Source organism: Candoia aspera, chromosome 3 (genome assembly GCF_035149785.1).
Source record: "Candoia aspera isolate rCanAsp1 chromosome 3, rCanAsp1.hap2, whole genome shotgun sequence".
Lineage (NCBI taxonomy): Eukaryota > Metazoa > Chordata > Lepidosauria > Squamata > Boidae > Candoia > Candoia aspera.
The window spans coordinates 147,299,941-147,320,917 of NC_086155.1; the positions used below are offsets into that span (position 1 = coordinate 147,299,941).

Genomic DNA, 20,977 nt, shown 5'->3' on the forward strand with positions numbered 1-20,977 from the left:
GGGAACAGCACTCTCAGCCTTGTTTGCACTCTACCACCTCCTGAAATTGTTTCCAGGAGCAGATCGGATTCATATTTTGCCACCCCCAATTCACACAGTGTATCTCTCTTCCCAGGTAGATAATGTTATTTTCTTATGAGAAGGCAGAACCTACCCTTACTCATCTCCCTGCCATCTCCAAAGAAGATGGAAAAGACTGATGTGCATTTACAGGCAGATTCACACTAATGAACTGCAACACAATCTCCTACATGGATAAAGACATATTTAGGGTGAGTTGATATATATCTGAAGAGGTCAAAAGCTGTACTTTTTCCAACAGCCAGAGTATACTGTCAGTGTACTGCCAACAACATGCATACATCCTAGGAAATAAACTTTGTTGGATCATGGTTGCACAGTGTTTTAATATTGTTATCCACAACTGGGTTGTGCCACATATAAACATGAGTGAAACAGATGGCACCACCACCACTACCTACTTTGTGCAAGGAATGTGATGTGGGAACTAAGTCACTGCCTTTTATTACTAGATAACAGCACAATATAAGAAAGTTGGGTTAGGATCTGTCTAAAACAAGACTCTGACCAAGAACAAACTTGTAAAATTGGTTGTGCAAAAGTAACAAATTAAAACTCATATCCACCAATTACTCCAATTTTATTTAGAACAAAGAAAAACCAAAACTCTAATTCCCAAGCACCTTGATGGGTTTACTGTACTGCAGCATGGCCACAGAACACATTAATGTGATACAACAGCGCTTTCTTCAGTGTTTTATTATTATATCATTTAGATGGCATCTTTGATGCACGAGCTTCTATTTCCAGAATATATGACAACCCTAAGCATTCTAAATTGCCCTCATGAGTGAGGAGAACTCTAGCTTTGTGTATTCCAATTTCATCATTCTTTGGCCTGAAAAACTAACTGTTCCAGCAAGAAACTGGTTGGACTCTTGAAGGCTTACCTGCATGATCTATAATCTGGGAAAATGTTGAAACTATCACAGAACAGTTAACACAAGAAGAACAATTATCCTGGATGAGGAGCAGGGAATGGAGTCTTCTCTAATTAAAAGTAGGCACAATGAAGCAAATAAGTAAGAAAGACGTATCCACCAAAGGAGGCACAGTGGAGAAAATGGGATACAAACAAACCTATACTTTGGGGTGTAGCATTTTATAAATTGTGTGTGTAATTCATATATGCTTATTACATTTCTGTACCACTTCCTAGTTAAATAATATTTTATGCAAGATTGGGTATATTAGGGTAATAAAAAAAAAGTAGACTTTCCTGTGATTTTTTAAAAAATACACTAAAATCGTTGGAATAGAATAATAAGAGAAAGTCTGCAACCTAATCACAGAATGGATTTAGGATTATCTCCACATTTCCACTCCAAGCTGATGTTTGCCTTCCCAGTTTATGGAAGGCAGTGGTAATTGGCAGATGGAGTTGGAACAGTCAGCCCCATTCACACTTAATATTTGGAGGATTTAGAACATCCGAATAGGGCTCTTGTGAAGCAGAGATGGGAAACCTGTCTAAAATCAACTTCATCTACAACAAACTAGCCACAAAACAAGCCATTATCTATTTCATTCTCACAGCTACTATGCATACTGTTCAATTACTTTTTGGCCTGGTTGTACCAATCATACACTGATTAGGTTATGTCACTCATTCTCCAACTTTCTGATTCCGCAACCTCTGAAAGTTAATGTGGGCAACCCCCCATGAGTAACATAACGGTTTCATTGGAGTAGTAATACTCAAACGTTCCAGCTCAATTACTGTAGCCAAGGCAACATTTTAAAACATTCTGGAACCCCCTTCCAAGTTGCTTGTGCCTCTTGGGGGCTCTGACTCACAACAGGAGAATCTGTAGGTTATATGAATTAGGTCTATACAACTGTACATCTTCTTTGTTTCAGCTGCATAATAATATGTAAATTTCATGCTCATAGTGCAGTGCAATCTACTGTCTAAATGCATGCTATAGTCTGGGTTAGGAAGAAAACATACTAGTATGTTCAGAGTAATATATTTGCTGAAATAAGAACTATGTCATTAGCAAAGTTTGGTTCTTTTGACATAGGGGCTTCACCCATAGGGGCTTCCAGGTGACTAAACCCTAGGTGGAATCTCACCAAAATTACTTGACAATGTTCTTCCTTCTCTCCCTGGGCAATGGTCTTTATAAAATACTGTATATGTTGTATTCAGTCAGCTGACACCCTCAAACTCTCTCTCACTCCTATGGTATCATCTCCCATGCAAAGCAGGCAATATAAAAAACAAAACAAACAGGGAAGTTCTCAAGATTGCTTTCCTATATCCAATTACACTAATGCCACTGCACAGCCACTAGGAATACACAAAGGATTAAATTGGGATTGGAATCCAGAGGCCTGGTGAACTGGAGCCAGTTTGGTCTAGTGGTTAAGGTGCTGGGCTAGAAACTAGGAGACTGTGAGTTCTAATCCCGCCTTAGGCATGAAAGCCGTCTGGGTGACCTTGGGCCAGTCACGCTCTCTCAGCCCAACTCACCTCACAGGATTGTTGTTGTGGGGAAAATAGGAGGAGGAAGGAGTATTAGGTATGTTCGCCACCTTGAGTTATTTATAAAAATAATAAAGGCGGGATAAAAATTAAATAAATACATACATACATATCACAGAATCACACAACTTCACACACAAAAAAAGATATTCTCAAACCATCGTTTGTATGGGATCACCTCCATTTATGTGGCCATAAAACCAACAACAAACTTGTATATCATACATATGTCTAATTTCCATACTCCCCTTGAATTCCATGACATCCTGGATTCAACTAGAAACAGGCAACCTGAGGAGATATTCCAAATCAATATATCAAATCCAGTTCTTCCCTTGTTGAAAGCCAATGCCAGGATAACTATCTCTAGGCCCTGCATGAGATTTTTTCCCCTTTACCCTCCTTTTGCAGTTTTGGCAAGCCACCTGACTCCCCTAACACAGGAGGCAGCTCTAGCAACACAACATACTTTTAATCAGTTTTATCCTGGAGTTTGGGGGCTGATCAACATGACCCACCTGCCCCAGCACAAGTACAGGCCACGTCAAAATAGGTGCCAGCTCAAGCAGTGCTGCCTATTGGCTCTCTGCACACCATTTGGTTACTGTGGGTAGTGACAGGAACCCTGCCCCCCACCCCGCCCCCCAGTCACTGCTGGCTGTCCTCCAGGGCCATTTTTTCTTACAAGTTCCCAAGTGGAACGGTGAAAAACTGGGCTTTTTGAAAACAATTTCCATGATGGAACAGTGAAATGAAGGACTCATCCTTTCCTAAAAGTTCTCCAATGAAAGCCTGAATTATTTTTACAAGTCCACTGTGACACTTAAATGGTAGACCTGTCTCCTCCCTCTCCCCCCCATTTTCCTTGATGGAACAGAGAACAACTGTCTTTGGTTTTGTTTTGTTTTGACCAGGTGAAGTTGGCAACAGTTCTGCCAGTTTCCCCTTCAAGTGAGGAGGAAAATGATAACATGGTGGTATTATCTTTTTTTTTTAGGTGGAGGATGGAATTTTAAAAAGGGGAATCCACAAAGCAGGGGCCGTGATCAACCCTGTTGAGTGAGACAGAACAGCAAGGGAAAAGGTTACGCCGGCTTCATTTCCAGCCGATTTCCCCACGGGAAAAGCCGCGACTTTCCCCAAGCCGTGTGCGAAGTGGTGCTTCAGCTCGTCCTTCAGAAAGGAGAAATACTCCCAAATCCGAGCTACTCCCCAGGGCTGGGCGCCGCTGGCTTTGAAGCGAGCCGCCCTTGGAGGGGGCGGGGGGGCGCCCAAGGAAAAGCGAGCGAGACGCCTCAATCTCAGCCACGGGCGGCGCTTCTAGCTCCCTCCTCCAGTCCCCAGGCTCAGCCTATTGTGGAGACCGCTCTTTCCCGTCCCAGAAGAACCGCTATATTTAACGCGTTGCAAATAAACGCTCCCCGCCCTCACTCTCCCCGGGCTGGTCCCGTCCCGTCCCTCGAGGATGGCCGACGCTCCTCGTCACCAACCTTTGCTGCCGGCAGCCTCGTTGCTCTGGTTAAACTCGAAGAGGAAATCGAAATCAAACTCCGGATCTTCCTCCAGGCCGTTCATGGCTTTACGGACAGAGACCGAGCAGAGGCAGTACGCGGGCGCGCGCCGCCGCCTCTCTTGGGGCTGCGAAGGGGCAGGAATGTCCGCCCCCCTCGACTCCCACGGAGACACCTGTTGCAACAGGACCGCTGCGGGCGATCAGCTGCTGGCCAGTCTGGCAACTGAACTCGCGGCGTCGGGGATCGCGCCGGCCTCTCCGCGGTCGAGCAACCGGGCGCGCCTCTGACTCGCAGGTCCCAGGACGCCCAGGCAGCGCCCCCCCCCCCGCCACCGGGTCGGTGTAACGTGACCTTCGACGAGCGCCGCTCGCTCCCTTATCTTGCTATCGCTGCCTGTGAGATCCTCCTCCTCCTCCTCCTCCCTTTGTTTATCTATACCCGGAAACATCAACAATCTAGTTGCTCTGCCCTGCAAGCCTCTCTCTGGTTCCTCATTTTAAAATAACCCCTCGCTGCTCGAGTTACAGCCCAGAGGGGTTTGGCCCTGGCCTCTCTCCCACCCGGCCTGGGCCACCACGCGAAGGGAGCCTCCGTGCAAAGCCGGCCCTACCATGAGGTGGCATGAAATGGCAGATGGTTTGGTCTATTAGGAAAGGACAGCAGCACTTCTCCAGCTTTCTCCGGGCTCTAAACTGAACCTGGTAGTTAGTGAAATCGCAGGGCTATGAGGCTACGCTTGCAAGTTAAAAAAAAATGTGGAAGAAGGCAAAGACAAATTGCAACAGGACTTTACTTTTTTTAACCAGCTGAGTGTTAGTTGTTTAATTTATTATTGTTGTTATATTTTTATTTAAGAGCCAGGTTGGTGTAGTGGTTAAGGCATCAGGCTAGAAACTGGGAGACCTGAGTTCTAGTCCCACCTTAGGCACAAAGCCAGCTGGGTGACCTTGGGCCAGTCACTCTCTCTCAGCCCTAGGAAGAAAGCAATAGCAAGCCACTTCTGAAATCTTGTTAAGAAAACCACAGTGGGTAGTTGCCAGGAGTCAACAATGACTTGAAGGCGCACACACTTTTTGATTCGGGGGATCAGAATTTTAAAAACCTTTAACTAACATGTATTTGCCAGGACTCGCTCACACACCTTCTCTCTATCTCTGCTTGTAGATTGTGATGCAACAGTCTTGCTTCCTGAGGGTAAGAGATGGGATATAATCAGACAAAACATTATTTGCATTCTGCTCAAGCAGATTGCTATATCAATTAGTCCTGATTACTAGACTAGTCTTCCTTAGCTGATCATCCTTCAATAATGGGATGGTCTCCAAACAAATATGCTCTTTTCTGTAGTTGTTTGAGGATGTTGGTGTAATAGCAGTGTGCTGGCAGCGAATGTGATAGTTATCTAAAGTATTAAGGTTCTGCAGGGAGCTGGATTCTAAGGCCAAGATTTGCTTAGGAGAGGAGGTACTCGTGAAGTGCCTGTCAGGAACGCTTTGAAGCAGCTGCACCTTTTCTGGACCTGCTTAGCTACCTTCCAAAGCAGGTGCATCACCCCAGGAAAAGACATGTTTCATTTAAGTGTTTCCAGTGGGTGCTACCTGGGCCCCCATCTGTGCTCTGAATCACATCTTGTCCAAGTCCAGACTGCTGGGCCATCCTAATGGGAAGTAGCACTCCATCAGTCAATGAAGAATTTGGCCTGTGTTGCCCCCAGAGATAAAGGCGTGAATTCTCTCATCCACCACGTTTCTACAAATCTACCTCTGCAAAACAGGACCCAACTTCAGAAGATTCTTCCAGATGCAGTGGAAAGCATGCAAAGTATACTGTGGGTATGTACGAATGTTACAAAATTCACACATTGTGATGTCCAAAGAAAATAGTTCTCAGCGATAAGTTAAAGACAGAACTACATAGGTTGATGCCCAAAATGGTCAATTTTAGAAATGAAAAATTATGTTACTTGATGGCTGTGGGCGCGGTGCGAGTACACTGGGGAAGGAGGAATATACTCCATGCTTCTTTTATATGCCTGGAATGAAAACTCATAGATACGTTTTTCTTTCTTAACCTAAATCTTACTCTTTGTTCTTCTGTAAACTGTCTTGAAAGCATCAAATAAAACAACAACCCTTATTTCCTACTGGTTGTTTGGTATCTCTAATAATGCTTGGGACAAAAATTATAAATGGCTCCCCCAAGGTGTTGTGGTAAAAATATATGAAACCTCAGAAACTGCTGCCTGAGGTAGGTTATTTGTTCTGATAAATGCCACCACTTTCTGCCACAGCATGTCATTTCCTTGGGCCAAAGGAAACTAATACCTAGCAAAGGGACGTGCAGGATTTTGTTCTGCTTTCAGTATCATTAGGTCAGCCTGGTCTTACGAATTGTTCTGCAGATGCATTTAGTGTTTCAAAAACACCTGCATCTTCAAAAGTGTCAGACCAAGACATCTGACTGTCCTAGACAATAAATGACACTTCTTGCCTTAATCTCTCTCCCCAAAGATTCACCACTTGAAACGGTCGATTTCACCTTGCTTAATAGGGAGGTGAATCCTGCTGTCCACACTACAGTATATGCGCATATATGATTATACCTATATATGTTAACAGTGGTACTGGCTGATTTGAGTTTGGGACAGAACTCACTAAGCCAAATAGCAGAAACACCTCCGCCCTCCCATGGTTTTGAAGTGAAACAATACGCATTGGCATCTAGAGAGACCTTCCACCCAGTTTACAAGATTATTATACTCAGAGACTAAAGGTGAAGTGACAACATGGTGATTACACGTACACCTCCATGTTGTTTTCTTGGAAGTAAAATGGAAATGATGTGCTTTATCTTCTGGGATATTTTCTTTTACTTCTCAGACTGGCTTACACTTCTTGATGGTGTAGCCATGTTTGAACCTGCTTAACTTTTTCAAGATCAGCCACGGTTGGCAACGTGTAGCCATCTGTTGTGACACATCCAGAGACCAATAACCAAACACAAGTAAGCTAAAACTACATGGTGAGTGGAACAATTCTGCAGCATTTGCAAGACAAGATAGTAGGGGAGCACAGGTAGGTTGGCTTCTCTGGCTCCCTCAAGTGGGAGGGAGCCAACCCTTTCTTAAATCCTGCCCCCATAATCCCGACTGTTACAACCTCCTATAATCTGAGGAGGAATCCCTCTCTTCACTGTCACACTCTCCTACAAGGAAAAAGTGGAACGAGCTTTCTTCTCTCCTTCAGCCTTCTCTAGCTAGCAGAGAGCCCAGGATGCAAGGTAGGCTGAATTCACGGTCAGGATGAGAACAGAATAAGACTAAAGATACAAAAACACAGCTCAGATTAATCCATAAGATTATTTGCTATTGATCTATAATGCTAGCTCCACATTTATGCCAGATAGCTATTTCCTTCAGCTTGTTCAACCCTTCTCAGGTTGGAGTACATTTCCTACCTGACAAGCCAGATGTCTCTCTGGAAGGAAGGCAAAAGAACAAAGGCCAAAATGGAGCTGGCCCTTCCTTTTCAAACTCACCGGAAACAGGGGAGACCCTTCCTGCTCAAAGTTTCCATTTCCCAGGCTTTGCTAGACTCTGCTTACTATATAGATTGACAAATTTAGTTTGGCATGATTAAGTCAACATCAGTACATCAAATTCATTTTGAAGTGTACTGCTATGGACTTTTTTTTTTTTGAGAAAGTGTTGCCTGAAATACTTTTAGCACAGCTTGGAGTTCTAGAGATCTAGTGTGGTTCCAGTGGGTATTTAATTTTGCTACATCTCTATATTTGTCAAAAATATCTTTCCCATTTCCCTAAAGTTTCTAGAATCTTTCTGTGTTCCTATCAAACAGAAGTAAATGAAAACTATGAACTTAATTGCCCAACTTTCCTACAAAGTGTAAAAAACCTACACTATGCCATAAAAGCTTATCTTTCAAGGTATACTGTACAGAAATTAAGTAGGAGGTGAAGAAGTAAGAGAACTGGCTGAAAAGTGTGAAGAAACCCACTTGGAGAATGAATGATATGGTTTGTATTTCACTTTCCCGGCAGACAACATTCTTACTGCCAAAGGTTTCCAGTTTCCTAGATCACACTGATCAGAAAACTCAGGAGCAACTCCTGATGTCTACCCTGGCACCAATAAAGGAGTGATTTGCCAGTGACTTTGACTGATTTTCCAGACAATCTTACAGCCTTCAGATCAGGTTTGGCCCTGCTTAAAATCAGTGCTGCAACAAATGCAAGAACCAGGGGTATTCATGAAGAGTGTGTGTGTGTGTGTGTGGTCAAAAAAGTCAAGATGGCAGCATGCAATCCATGTAAAAAAGGGGTGGGGCTTTGATTGTGCAGTCACAGCTGCCATCTTGACTTCCCTCCCCCCATGGATGACCCTAGCAGAAACTTCAGAGTGAAGAATGGAAGACACCTCTCTTTCCCTGCCCCAGTTCTGATCCCTTTCCTTTGTCTCTTCCTAGCTTCTGCCCATAGTGTTTCTTTTCTCATCTGCAGCCCATGCACCCATTGTTCTCTACTGCCTGATATCCAATGCCCCAAACCTAACTATTCCTTCCTTTCTGCCTCCCCTCTTGATTCTTTCACAAGCTTTCTTCACTTCTTTCAATCTGCTCTGCCCAACTCTACCACCTTGATTACTTTTCTTTTGATCCCCTAGAATTTTGAAACACTTCCAGAATGGTACTATGCAGTAATTTATTTTGAATTTGATTTCTGGAGGTAAGAATGGAGTAATTAATTGAAAGGGAATGGTTACATTTTGGAGTAAGATTCAGATGGGAGTTGGGAAACAAATTGAAGGTTTTATTACTATTTTGTGAAAAAGAGTTGCTATTGTTCAAGGATATTGCATATGCACGTGCCTATATGTTAGGATTTCTGAAAAAGCCCAGAAACCACTTTTTTCCCACTTTGTTCACATTTGTACAATAAATATTGCAGGTAACTAAAAAGAAATGAATGGTTCATGATTATCTGTATTTTTGGAGTACAAGTTACTTGAAGGATGGATTATATATAGGCTGATCTGCCTAGAAAATCTACTGCCTGGCCATGCCTTTTGCAGGATCGTAGTGGGAGATTGGGGGCAGCCTCCCAACCTCCCACTACCATCTCCCCCAATTTTTTTTGGTTAAATAGCATGGCTCAGGCTTGCCTGGACAAGTAGCCCCTTAATTATTTGGCTATTCCCTCAAGATGTTTGGGCTAGTTATAGTTTACCCTTCTGGGAAATTCAATGAAATCAACTAATTATTCTTACATTCATACATATAAGTATAAATAAAGGCAGACGTTATACTAATTTGACTCATCGGCCCCACATTTCAAATCTCATCCTAACTATTTGCAGTAATCAGTCACTGCAAATTTAGAAATCAGCTACTAGGTTACAATCTACAAAATGTTAATCATAAATTATTGGTTTCAATTCTGCTAATTTAATTTAAACACCCAAATGTATTTGATTTTGGGCTACTCTACATCCCTACTGCAAGAATTCCCAGTCTTTTAGGAATGGTAGAAACTTAGCATTTAGTATTTTTACCACACATTATTTAGTTGCAATACCCACTCACTATAACTGCTATAAAACCCACTCAGAAGGAAAAGGAAAAGGGAAGTTCAATAAGAAACATTAATGTACTGTATGGTATGCATCAATAATATAGATTCCAAGGCACTAAGTCAGATCTTTACATTAAAAAACATGGTAACTTTTGGTTGAAAATCCAGGACAATAAAGCTAAAGGAGCTAAGACAGACCTGCAGATCATTTCCTTTTATTACAGTGCAATCCTGCATGTGCTTACTTAGAAATAAATCCCAGTGAGATCAGTGGGTCTCGGTCCCAGGGAGCTATAGGCCTAATTGTGCTCAAGCTTTATTCAAAAAATCAAGTAAAGCTTATGATGGTTGCCATTTACGATTTTAGTTTTAACACCCCAAATACAGAAGCAGAACACTTCTAGTTTCTTTTTCTAAATCTCTCATGCACGCACATACCCTTTTACACACAAATAGGGTGTAACAGTGTACATTTATTCTGGACTCATTTCACAAAAACCAAGTTGTCTAGTAGAACAATGCTTAGTAAAAGGTTTGGGGTGTGTGCTTACAGTATATGTGTTTTTAACTAAAAGCAGTCATTTCAGAGTTTTGATGCTAATTAAAAATAAAGTTTGTTATAAATGAGGCTTTAATTCTGTGTTGGGAAACACAGTGCTTTTGTGTTTGCCAAGACAGTTTTAAAGTCTGAAACATGCAAATGACCTCACTATCCCAGAAGCCAGGACTGCGTTGCTCCCAGATCATGGAGACTATATTTCAAGAAATGTTTTTAGTGATGGAAATGGTATTCCTCTGTAGACTCTGGGAATCCCATTTTCCAGCCTGAGAGCTGAAAAGTCTGTCATCTGATTCAGGAAAATATCATTTTTCTGTGAAAGCCATTATTCTCATTCTCCTCCCAATTTCCATAAATATGCTATACTGCCTTACACATTTTCTGTAATAGGTTATCCTACTCCACCAAACAGCTCTTTCTGATTTTCCATCTAGCAATTCAATATTATATGAATACAAATAATGAGTACAAATATAAACATTAATCTGATGGTAAATCAGATTATCACAATGGCTTCCAATATTCTTAACAGCAGATCTTCTATTCTATCTTCTTGACAAATACGTTTTGTCAATGCTCTGTGGTGTGTCAAGGGATTTATTTATTTATTTATTATGAAATTTGTACACTGCTTCATCCATAGAAGAGCAGGTGGCAGCCGTGGCCAGAAGGGCCTTTGCACAGCTCCGTGTTTTGTACCAGTTACGCCCTTTCCTGGATTGGGAAGCCCTTCAAACGGTCACTCATGCCCTTGTTATCTCCCATATTGACTATTGCAATACGCTCTACATGGGGCTACCCTTGAAGAGTATCCGGAAGCTTCAGCTGGTCCAGAATGCAGCCGCGTGGGCTATTTGTGGCACCCCCAGAAGGGCGTATACAACACCTTTGCTACGCGAGCTGCATTGGGTACCAGCTTGCTTCTGGGTCCAATTCAAGGTGTTGGTTATCACCTTTAAAGCCCTACATGGCATGAGCCAAGTTACCTGAGGGACTGCCTCTTCCCTGTTACATCAACCCACCCCACCCCATCTTGCAGAGAGGGCATACTGAGGACCCCGTTGGCAAGAGAATTCCATCTGGCGGGGTCCAGGAGGTGGGCCTTGTCTGCAGTAGCACCCGCCCTTTGCAACATCTTGCCCCTGGAGGTGAGGCTAGCCCCATCGCTCCTGGCCTTTTGGAGGAACTTGAAGACCTGGCTCTGCCACCTGGCCTGGGGCAGGGAGAACAGTCATGCCTGGAGTTGGCTAGTGCCTTGAAGTACCCCTTCCATGCAAAGACTGAATGAGATCACAGCCATCTGGACTTTACTCTTATTTATATTTATTGATATGTAATTTTATAAGGCATTTTTATATATTTACTGTTTTAGTGAGTATTTTGTTGTAAACCGCCCAGAGTCCCTCCGGTGGGAGGAGATGGGCGGTGACAAATTAGATAGATAGATAATAGATAGATAGATAGATAGATAGATAAGAAAGACTGTAGGCAGTTATGTATGTAAGTGAAAAGGAGAGAAAGGGGAAAAAATGGCTTTGAGGGGGAAAATGGTTTGTTATTATTGATTTAAGAGACATTTGTGCACATCTGACTGGCAAGACATTGTGGATATATTGTGAAATATATTAGCCTTCCCTGACTCTTGATTACTTCTTTGCCCCTAGCTCTTTGTTCATAGCTTGTAAGGGTGAATCGGGGGGGATGTGCCTCATCTTTAGAACTACAATTTGGAAACATCAAGGTAATTTTTAAAAGGAATTTCAGGGGGCAGAGCAAAAACAAAAAACGGCAAGAAATTTGAGCAACTCTTAGCTGAATGTCATGTCTCCCTATTTCTCATTTCATTGTCCTTGCATTCAATGGAGTATCTACTTAAAGGAAACCTAGGACACTCCAGATATTTTTGGACATCAGTTCCCATCAGTACCAGCTATCATGGCTAATAACAGGGGGATTGTGGGAGTTGTAACCCAACATTCTGGAGACACCTGGATGCTGATCTTTTTTCTGCAGGGAAGGAGAACATTTTGGTAGCCAAGGACCACAATTAATGGGTGTGGGGGGGGGGGTGTTTCCATTATACATATGAACATAGATAGATAGAGGGAGATAAATTGCTTTTTAAAATATTGAGCTTCATTCCAGTTTTCATGTTTCCTAACTCAAAATAGAGGGAAACTACATTGTATCAAACACTTCTACATACCCTCCATTCTCACCCCTTCAGCAGCATCCTCATTCTGCCCCGCAAGTACCTCATAATTGCTGCTCATAAGTAGATCAGTACTGCCTTTGGCTGGCTGGTGGGAGAGCATAAAAAAGGTGTGCTCCAGCCAGTGCTCCACTATCTTTACTATCCTCCCTTGTTTTGAAATGAAGCCAACGCCATACTACAAGGCAACCAAAAATGATGGTTTCCAGAAGAGGGAAATCTGAGGAGCCAGGAACAGACAGAAGTTCCCACCACCTGTGATGCAATCACTCCTGATCTAATACTTTTCAGTTGATAAAAATGCTTAAAAACAAACCACATAACAGGTCTAGGTAAGAAACTGATGTTTCTAATAATTCATCCATCTGCTCCCTTTAAGTGAAATACACACACATAAAAAGCAGGGTACTTTTCATACGAGATGTGTATCTGATACTATAGGTCACAACCCATCCAGCAGAAGTTAGGTATACAAAAACCGTTGAAACCAAAGGGTGTCCACCATGTATTAATTTAATGTTAAATTGTAGCCATGAGCAATAAAAGCCCTATGTGAACATTAATGGAGGATTTTCCCCCAGTGATGGGAGAGACTACAATACTTATAAAACGTTTGATTTATAATCTGATTAGGTGGATCAACAAGATTAGTAGAGAATGTTTTTTGAAACACACATTGGGCATGGGTGGACCCAATTCACAAATCACTTAAGCAAAAATGATATGACAGTAAAAACTAGAATAAAGGGTAGTCAGTGAGAACAACCAGGCTTAATAAACAAGTAAAATTTGCCCCAACCTCAGTAGTTCTTATCTCACTGTAGTGGCAGCAGTTTCTTTCTGCTTATTTGTTTTAAGATAATTTGGTAAGCCATGAGATGGTCCCCTGGGCACAATATTCCAGAAAGAATAATCCAGGGTGAGACTTTATTGGTCCAAACAGGTTTCTGTGGGAAGATCTGCAGCCTCCAACTTATAATCACTAAGAGGAACTTGGCTGTCTGTGGCAGCAACACCAAAAGCTGGTACTCATCAGCACTGAAAGAGCTACCCTGGCTTTTGATCAGTACGTGCATGTAATGCTTATGTCTACCTTTAAAGCCATCTGGAATTTGGATAGGGATTTTTTTTAGAACTTTAAATAGTGTGCTGCAATCAGTAGGAAGGATTAATACAACTAAATTTTATTTAAATGTAATTAAATTTCTATTTAATTAAATGGCATGATTGCTCTCCATGCACTTAATCCATCCAGGAAGCTCCACTGAAGAGTGGTATAAAGTAAATCAAATTTCTCCTGTGCTGAGCTCGATTCCTGAAGAATGTTTTTAGACCTCCCGGTCTTGCCTATAGCCTTTCAATTTCCTAGACATTTCCCACTTAAGAACTAACTAAGTATGGCCCTACCCAGGTCTGGCCCAACCAAGGTGACTTATAAATGTTTTAAATGAAATCAAATTTAAAATAAGTTATTTCAGAATAAAAAGAGAAACTCTTGCCTTGCCTGAATGGGATAAATGCCTTCCCACAAACTTGAATTATGCCTGCTGATGCATTCCTCAGATTTCCAAAATGTCCTCCATAAATCTCCAGAAGCAAAACAGATAGTAAATTAGTGTAAAGGGGCTAATTATCACAACTCAAATTGACACAAGGGAAGAGGAAAAAAATTGCAGCAATATTTTGGCCACTTTCGTATGGAGGAGGCACCAATTCATTTTAAGATGGAAATGTGAAAGAGAACACTTTTTTTCTGTGTAATTCTAAAGTAAAAGAGCAAGAGAACTATACCGTGCACCAAAATAGTCAGTGAATGTACACATGGAGGAAGGAAGCAGTGCTACAGAACACCAGTAGAGGACTTGTACCAGAAGCTGGAAGTATTTGGAGATCAGTTATATAAGAAGAGTTGTGGAGTGTGGCTTAGTGTATATTCTCATTTCCTGTGGCATCCTTTATAACACTGCGGTGGCAACTATTAGTAAAGTATCTGAGACAATGGTTTAAAATTAATGTAAGCCAGTACACAGTACTGTGCACTGATCACTGGAAGGGCTTTATGCATATCCTTGACAGGAAAAGGTGCTGAGAAATGAGAGGGTGCATGTGTAATGTTGACAACTTATTTGCCTAATATATTAATGGCTGTCTTTTAGCTGGCTCTTGCTCTCACACACACACACACAGAGTTCTGCATTCCAAAATATTCCGGGGGAAAAATCCAGTATGCTCACTGAGCCCTTGATTGGCCACCTGGGAGTAGCCTGATCAAATGTAGATGAATCAGATTAGTGATTCATAAGTTGCCTTTTTGAGGAAAATTGAGCCAGTGCAGTGCAGTCACTGTTGGACTCGGAGACCCTCCACCCTCAGCCATGGAAATTCACTGCATAACTCTGGGTCAGTCACTCTTCTCAATCCAGCCACCTTCATATTTGTTATGGGGATAAAATGAAGGAAAGAAGAAGAAAGGTCCCCGAGTCATTTTCTGACTCCGCTTTCATGACATTTTCTTGGCAGACTAGAGCGGGGTGGTTTGCCATTGCCTTCCCCAGTCACCACCTTCCCCAGCAAGCTGGGTCCCCATTTTACCAGCCTCAGAAGGATGGAAGGCTGAGTTGACCTGAGCAGCAACCCGAGAAACCAGCTTCTGCTGGGATCGAACTCAGTTGTGGGGAGAGTTTTGGCTGCAATACTGCCACCTACCACTCTGTGCCACACGAATGAAGGAAGAAGGATAAAATAAAGCTGCCTTCAGTTCTTGGATTTAAAAAATGGGATATGAATCTCTGACAAAACAAATATGTATCAACTAGTAAATTACAGTGGTGGGTATGAAGCCATAAGGGTAACTGATTATTCTAAGCCATTTTGGAATCAGTGTTAGGTAAAATAACAAAAATCTGGTGGCACCTCACCCACTAGTCACTTTGTTAGCCTTTAAGGTACTACAGAGTATTTTTTTTTAAGTATGTAAAATCAGTATTCAGTGTAAAAAAAAAACCTGACAACCTTCCTCAAATGCTGAGGGTGCAGGGCACTGGATGGAGGACCCTCAACAGATACTACAGAAAATCAACCCCCTCATGTTTAGATATTTTGTGGACAGCTTTTTACCTGTGAATATTTACCAGCTATGAACATTTTGTCTCAATGAGCCCTATTTTCTTTTTCTTTTGACTCTGGGGCCCATTTGGGAGAGGCCACAGATTCTACTAAGACAAGCTATGGCTTGGTGATATTGTTAATTAGAAACTTATATATCATCATCATCATCATCTTTACTAATTTATTAATAATGTTGTAAGTTTGAGTTTTTAAATGTTTTATGCAATACCTGTCGATTTATTTTATTTGTTAAACTCCTTTATCTTCTGCCAAACTTTTTAATTATATCTGTACTTTGTTATTCAGGTCTTTTCGCCATAAATAAAAAATATTATTATTATTCCACTGTCAAAATTATATAATGTTGTCAAAATGGAAACTTAGTAAAACAAGATTACCTATGTAAGGTATAGGAAGTTCTGAAGAGGAATATGGCCTACTGGCCAACAATTTTTGTATGCAAGAGATAATACAGTTCAGAGCATACAGAGACAACCTGATGCCCTCCAAGAGTTTTGGACAATTCCCATCAAGACTAGCCTGCATGGCTAATGACGAAGCATTACAGTATGGAATTGTAGTGCAAAACATCTGGTGATCTTTCTGTCTGCTCTGTTCCATAGGTATATATTTATTTGAGAACTATTCTTTATGGGACACGTTCATATGACATACAAACCAAGATAGAAATTTATCATCAATATATCCTACTGATATCTCTCTGTCACCAGCTGATTCTTCCTGAGTTTGGAAACTGCACAACTCCCACAATTCATCAGAGTTGCTCAGAATCGCTTTGGGCTCATTTGGGCTTTTTCATTATAGATATTGCATTGTACTGCTTGCTTTAAAGCTTAGGAAGATAACCCAGTGGTTAAAAAGTCCACTAAACAACTAGAAATGTGGTGCCTATTAAAACCATAAACCAGAAATCATTTCAAGCAAATGTGTAATGTTGTAGTTTATCTGTTTTTAATTTTCTCTAAAGTTCAAGACCTCAGTAAGACTTAATTTTAGTAGCATTCTTTCGTCTATTATTGCTCTTGCGCCATGAAAACTGTCCACGGAACACCAAAAATGTTTAAATCCATGTGTGTTTAAGAATATACATACAGACTACTCACACAACTGTCTAGCTCATTAACAAGTAGTTAACTGATAGTATATGCAGTCCATCTCTCTTTCTGCTGCTCATTTCTGAGATTTGCCGTAGCTTAGCACTTCCCACATTTCAGCATTACAAGTCTCCCTAAGTCAAGATGAAAAATTTCTCAGTCTGCCTTCATCTTCTGAACATTTTTTATATGAAAGTCACATCTATAGAACATTGTGTGGTCTTTACGTACAGATAGCAGTACAGATATTTGAGGGCTATCATAAAATATAATGAAACAGATAAAACGACAGATAATTTAAAACATCAAAACAGTGTCAAAATATGTCAATCATTAGCTAAATGAAAGAAGAATCCCACAAACAAGCATATCTAAAGGCCTGTGCAAACTAAAAATTATTTAATGTGGCATCCAAAAGAAATTGGTCTATTTATGTTAGATAAACTACATGATGGCATAAGGCTAGACTGTTGCCACAGGAAAGATCTGATCTCTGATTATGTGACTTCTGAGAAAGGGCTTCTCATGCACCCACAGGTAGCTGGTCACATAGGGTGGACTGTCCTATGGAAGCCACTCAGAAGTGGCAATTTGATCAGATGGGAAGAGGCCTAAGTGAAAAAAAAATCAAGGCATGGGGAGATTTTATTTGCAATCTCCCAACCTGTGTGTATGTGTGTGAGCAAGGAAGAACAAATATAGGCTACATGGACCTATCGTGTTCTTTAAGGTATCTTTCTTTAAAAAGCCGCAAAGAAACATGAGACTTCTCTAAAAGGAAACAGGGCTGCCTCATCAACTCCTGCTTTAGTTTCAATTATCAACCCAAAATATGACAGAAAAGCTCATTGTTTCCAAGAACTTAGGAGTCATAGGCCAGGTTCCTCACCCACCCATGCCTCTCAACCACATGGATTCTAGTAGTCAGATATCTTCCCTTCCTCCCAGAGGCCCATATTGTGCTGGACCTTTAGGCTACTTCTCTCCTTCTTTTGAGGAAGTGCCTCATTTTGCTTAAGTTCCCTGATGTTTTCAGTCAGGATTAACAGACACCAATATCCACAAAATGAAATGGCTGAAGTCAGACCAGGCTGTTTCTCCAGCCCCACGTCTTCAAAGACATTTAGCTCTGAGATGGAGTGTATAAAGTCACGAATTAGTCTGAGAGGAGTCATTTGAATGTTTTGATTCAGCGTACAATTAGTAAGCAAACCAGGTAGATAACAGTGGTCTTCTGTACAAATAAATATAATTATGGATGAAATAATTCAGATAATAAAAATACTGGTGCAAGAAAAGGAGTACCTGTAAAAAAATTTTTTGACACTATTTGACAGTGCCATTTTAATCAAAAGAGACTTACAGTGGAATCCTAGATGTTTTTTCTAGGAAGGTGTTTAGGATTTCAGCCATGGCTGCAAACCTATCTCCATCTTCTGGATAGTATCTGCCTTTCTCAGTGAGAAGTCCTTTGGAGTAAGTATTAGGCTGTGAAGACATTTGGAGGGGCTTTGCTTTGGCTGAGCAGCAGCCCTGGTAGAAGTGTCCTTCATGCACACACATACATGCTCAAGCAACATGGGAAAGTTCTCAAAACTTTTGAAAGAACGTGGCATTTCAACACTCGAGTAGTGGGTTCAAATAGGTACATGAAGTTCTCCCTAGTAAAAATGTATAGAATCACACCATTTGTGGACTACTGGCCTGCTCTTAGTGATGTTTCGAGTCCAATGTTTTCTCTGGGAAATCCACAAGGGAGGGATTTCATGACTATGTGCAATGAACCCACCAAGTTTTAAGTCATTTCTAAATCAACTCATATATATATAATTTATAAGCCTCTTTTTCATCCAGAGGCACTCAAAGCAACAATTCTTTCCAAACAGAAGTATTCTCTGAAGAATGCTTTTTTCTGTACGTTTAAAGAACAATTAGAAAAGCTGGATCTGACCCAAGGCCTGTCTCGTTCCATACTCTGTGCTTATTGTGGGCAATGAGAAGCCTTTGGGAGGGCTTTGAGTAGGATAGATGGACATCAAAACCTCTCTGTGTGCCTCAATAACTGGTACTAGTTCTGGTAATGGAGTACCGCATTCTGGTTTTACTTAGCTTTCTACGCAAGAATGCAAAACATTGTTATTTAATGTTTATACATGTACAGTAGTGCACTATAGGGATACTCAATTTTTCAACATATCATGGTATGAAAGTATAGGCATTCACAGCAAATCGAGATGATATCAAAATGACACTACATGATAGAAAGATGGTGGAAGTCATAATCCTACATTTTCTCTTTCTCTCTCTCTTTCTCTTCTCTTTTTTTCTATCTTCTCTTTTTCTTATTTTTTCTTTAATGTTTGTACTAATATTGGATTCAAAAATTCTAATAAAAAACTGATTCTCCAAAGAGTTGTATCAAAATGAAAATGTGTGTGCAATAATGTCAGGATGCAAACTGTGTTCTTACATACTTGCATTGGAGGCTGACTTCTGAAGAGTAAATGGGAATATGATTGGGCTCCCATCTGCTTAAATCCAGTTATTCCAATCTGTCTTGTTTATAGACAGAGATGTCAGGTTTCTGTTTCCAAACCAGTTACATCTGAATCGCCTTAATAAAATCTAGCAACAGGCTCTCACTTTGCTTCTGTGCAACTGTGAATAAAAAACCTTTTCATGAGGGCATAAGCTGTCACACCAGAAAAGTTGGCTTTACAGTTGAAGGGGCTGAAGACTGGTGCCATTTTTGAGGTTTCCAACTGTTCCTTGACTCCAAAAGAGAACTTTTTTTTGGTAAACATTACAAGCGGTTTAAATTATAGGGTGTGCTCTATCAAAGCTTTTTTTTAAGGCATTTCATCATAATCCAGTCTGCGCTATAGAATGTTAGCAGTTAGTGGTTAAATGTAATTGGATGGGCTGCAATGAATTCTGCACACTGTTAACTCTGTAAAGCATTGACGCGTACAAGGACCGGGGCAGGCCGGCAGCTGCACACTGGAAACTCCACTGTGTCCTGAGATTCCTTTGGTTTCCGAATGCGGCTGCTCTGCCCTCCGAGGGTTTTTCACCGGCTTCGGTTGCGCATCCAAAGCGCCTACCCGCGCATCATCGCCCACCCCGATGGGCCCCGAGGTCCCTTAAAAAAAAAAAAAGGCAAGGGAGAGCAAGTCTCTCTCCTCATCCCGGGGCTCCAGAATCGCCAGTCCTCACGGCCAAAATCCGCGAGGAAGAGGAGACACCTATTGGCAAGAAGTCGCAGCAGGCAAACCTCAGGGCAGCTTTGGGGAAACACCAGGGGGACACCGCTTCCCTCCTCCCAATCACAGCCGCCAGCGCCACGACCCGGCCAGCCAGTCCCTCCCGCCTTCGCGCGCCGCCCGCCTGCCCGGGTTTCCCCTGGCGCGGCTCTCCTCTCCCTGCGCTCAGGAGCGGGGCGAGCAAATGTCACTCGCAGAGAAGAGGCAGGCTGGGAAGGGAAGGATAATGCAGAGCGTTACTTTACCTTCCTCGGCCGATTTCATGCTGCTTTTGGTGCGGCTGAGACGGCTGGAAGCAGAGACCAAGTTTCTCTTTCACCCCTTGGCTGGATCTCGAGGTGCGAAGCGGATCTGAGTAACAGGAGCACCGCCGGGCATCCGCTTTGCCCAGTGAAAATGCGGTGAAGGCAGAAGGGGTAGATTTGGCCTCGCTCGGTCCAACGTCCCGCAATGCCACCCGGAGTCTCTCAGGACGTGAAGGGCAGAGTTGAGGTTGCCGCTGCCCCGTCACCGCAGCATTGGAAAGCCCAGGCGGTGTGGCGACGGCTGTTGTTTATTGGAGGGACTTTTAGCATTAGTCTTAAAGCGAACGCTCGCTCTGAAGCAGCGGCCCCCCGGGAGGCGTCCTGAAGTGGGCCCGGGCCGAGGGAGGAGAGGCGGCGCGCGAGGGAGGGGTTGCAAGGCGAGCGCGAGAGATCCTGCTCCCGGGAGAAGGGAGAGCGAGAGCGCGCGCCCGCCGAGGAAGTTATTCGCGCGCGCGCTCCCTCCTTTCTGCGGGTGCCTTATTCGGGACGGGGTTTATTTGATCAGGGGAGTTTGAAGAGTCTCTTAAGGCTTTCTCTGACGCACGGCAGCTCGCCGCTTGTTGCCTTTTTAAAGCTGGAAAACACCCCCCTCCCTTCTTCCCCTTCCCAGCCCCTCTCCCCGCCCAGAGCCCCGTGATGTCACGGCTCCCGCGAGCGACTCTTAGTTGCCTTGCAAAGGAGCCAGCGACGGGGGAAAGCTTGGAAGCCGAAGGGAAAGGCCGAGAGAGGAACCCCCACCCACC

General features: G+C 42.4%; 1 protein-coding gene across 4 annotated transcripts in view; it reads right to left on the minus strand.

The window, feature by feature from the left end:
- The window catches only part of NFATC1 (nuclear factor of activated T cells 1), a 142,131-nt gene extending 121,379 nt beyond the window's left edge, over positions 1-20,752 (minus strand). For 2 of the 4 annotated variants that reach the window (XM_063299020.1, XM_063299017.1), the window contains exon 1: positions 4,060-4,372. In XM_063299020.1, the coding sequence (XP_063155090.1) occupies positions 4,060-4,144 (85 nt within the window). In that variant the 5' untranslated portion in view covers positions 4,145-4,372. Of the gene's footprint in view, positions 1-4,059; positions 4,375-20,174 lie in introns of those variants that run through there. The other 2 variants (XM_063299018.1, XM_063299019.1) reach the window with 2 other exon arrangements.
- Positions 20,753-20,977: the final 225 nt, after the last annotated feature.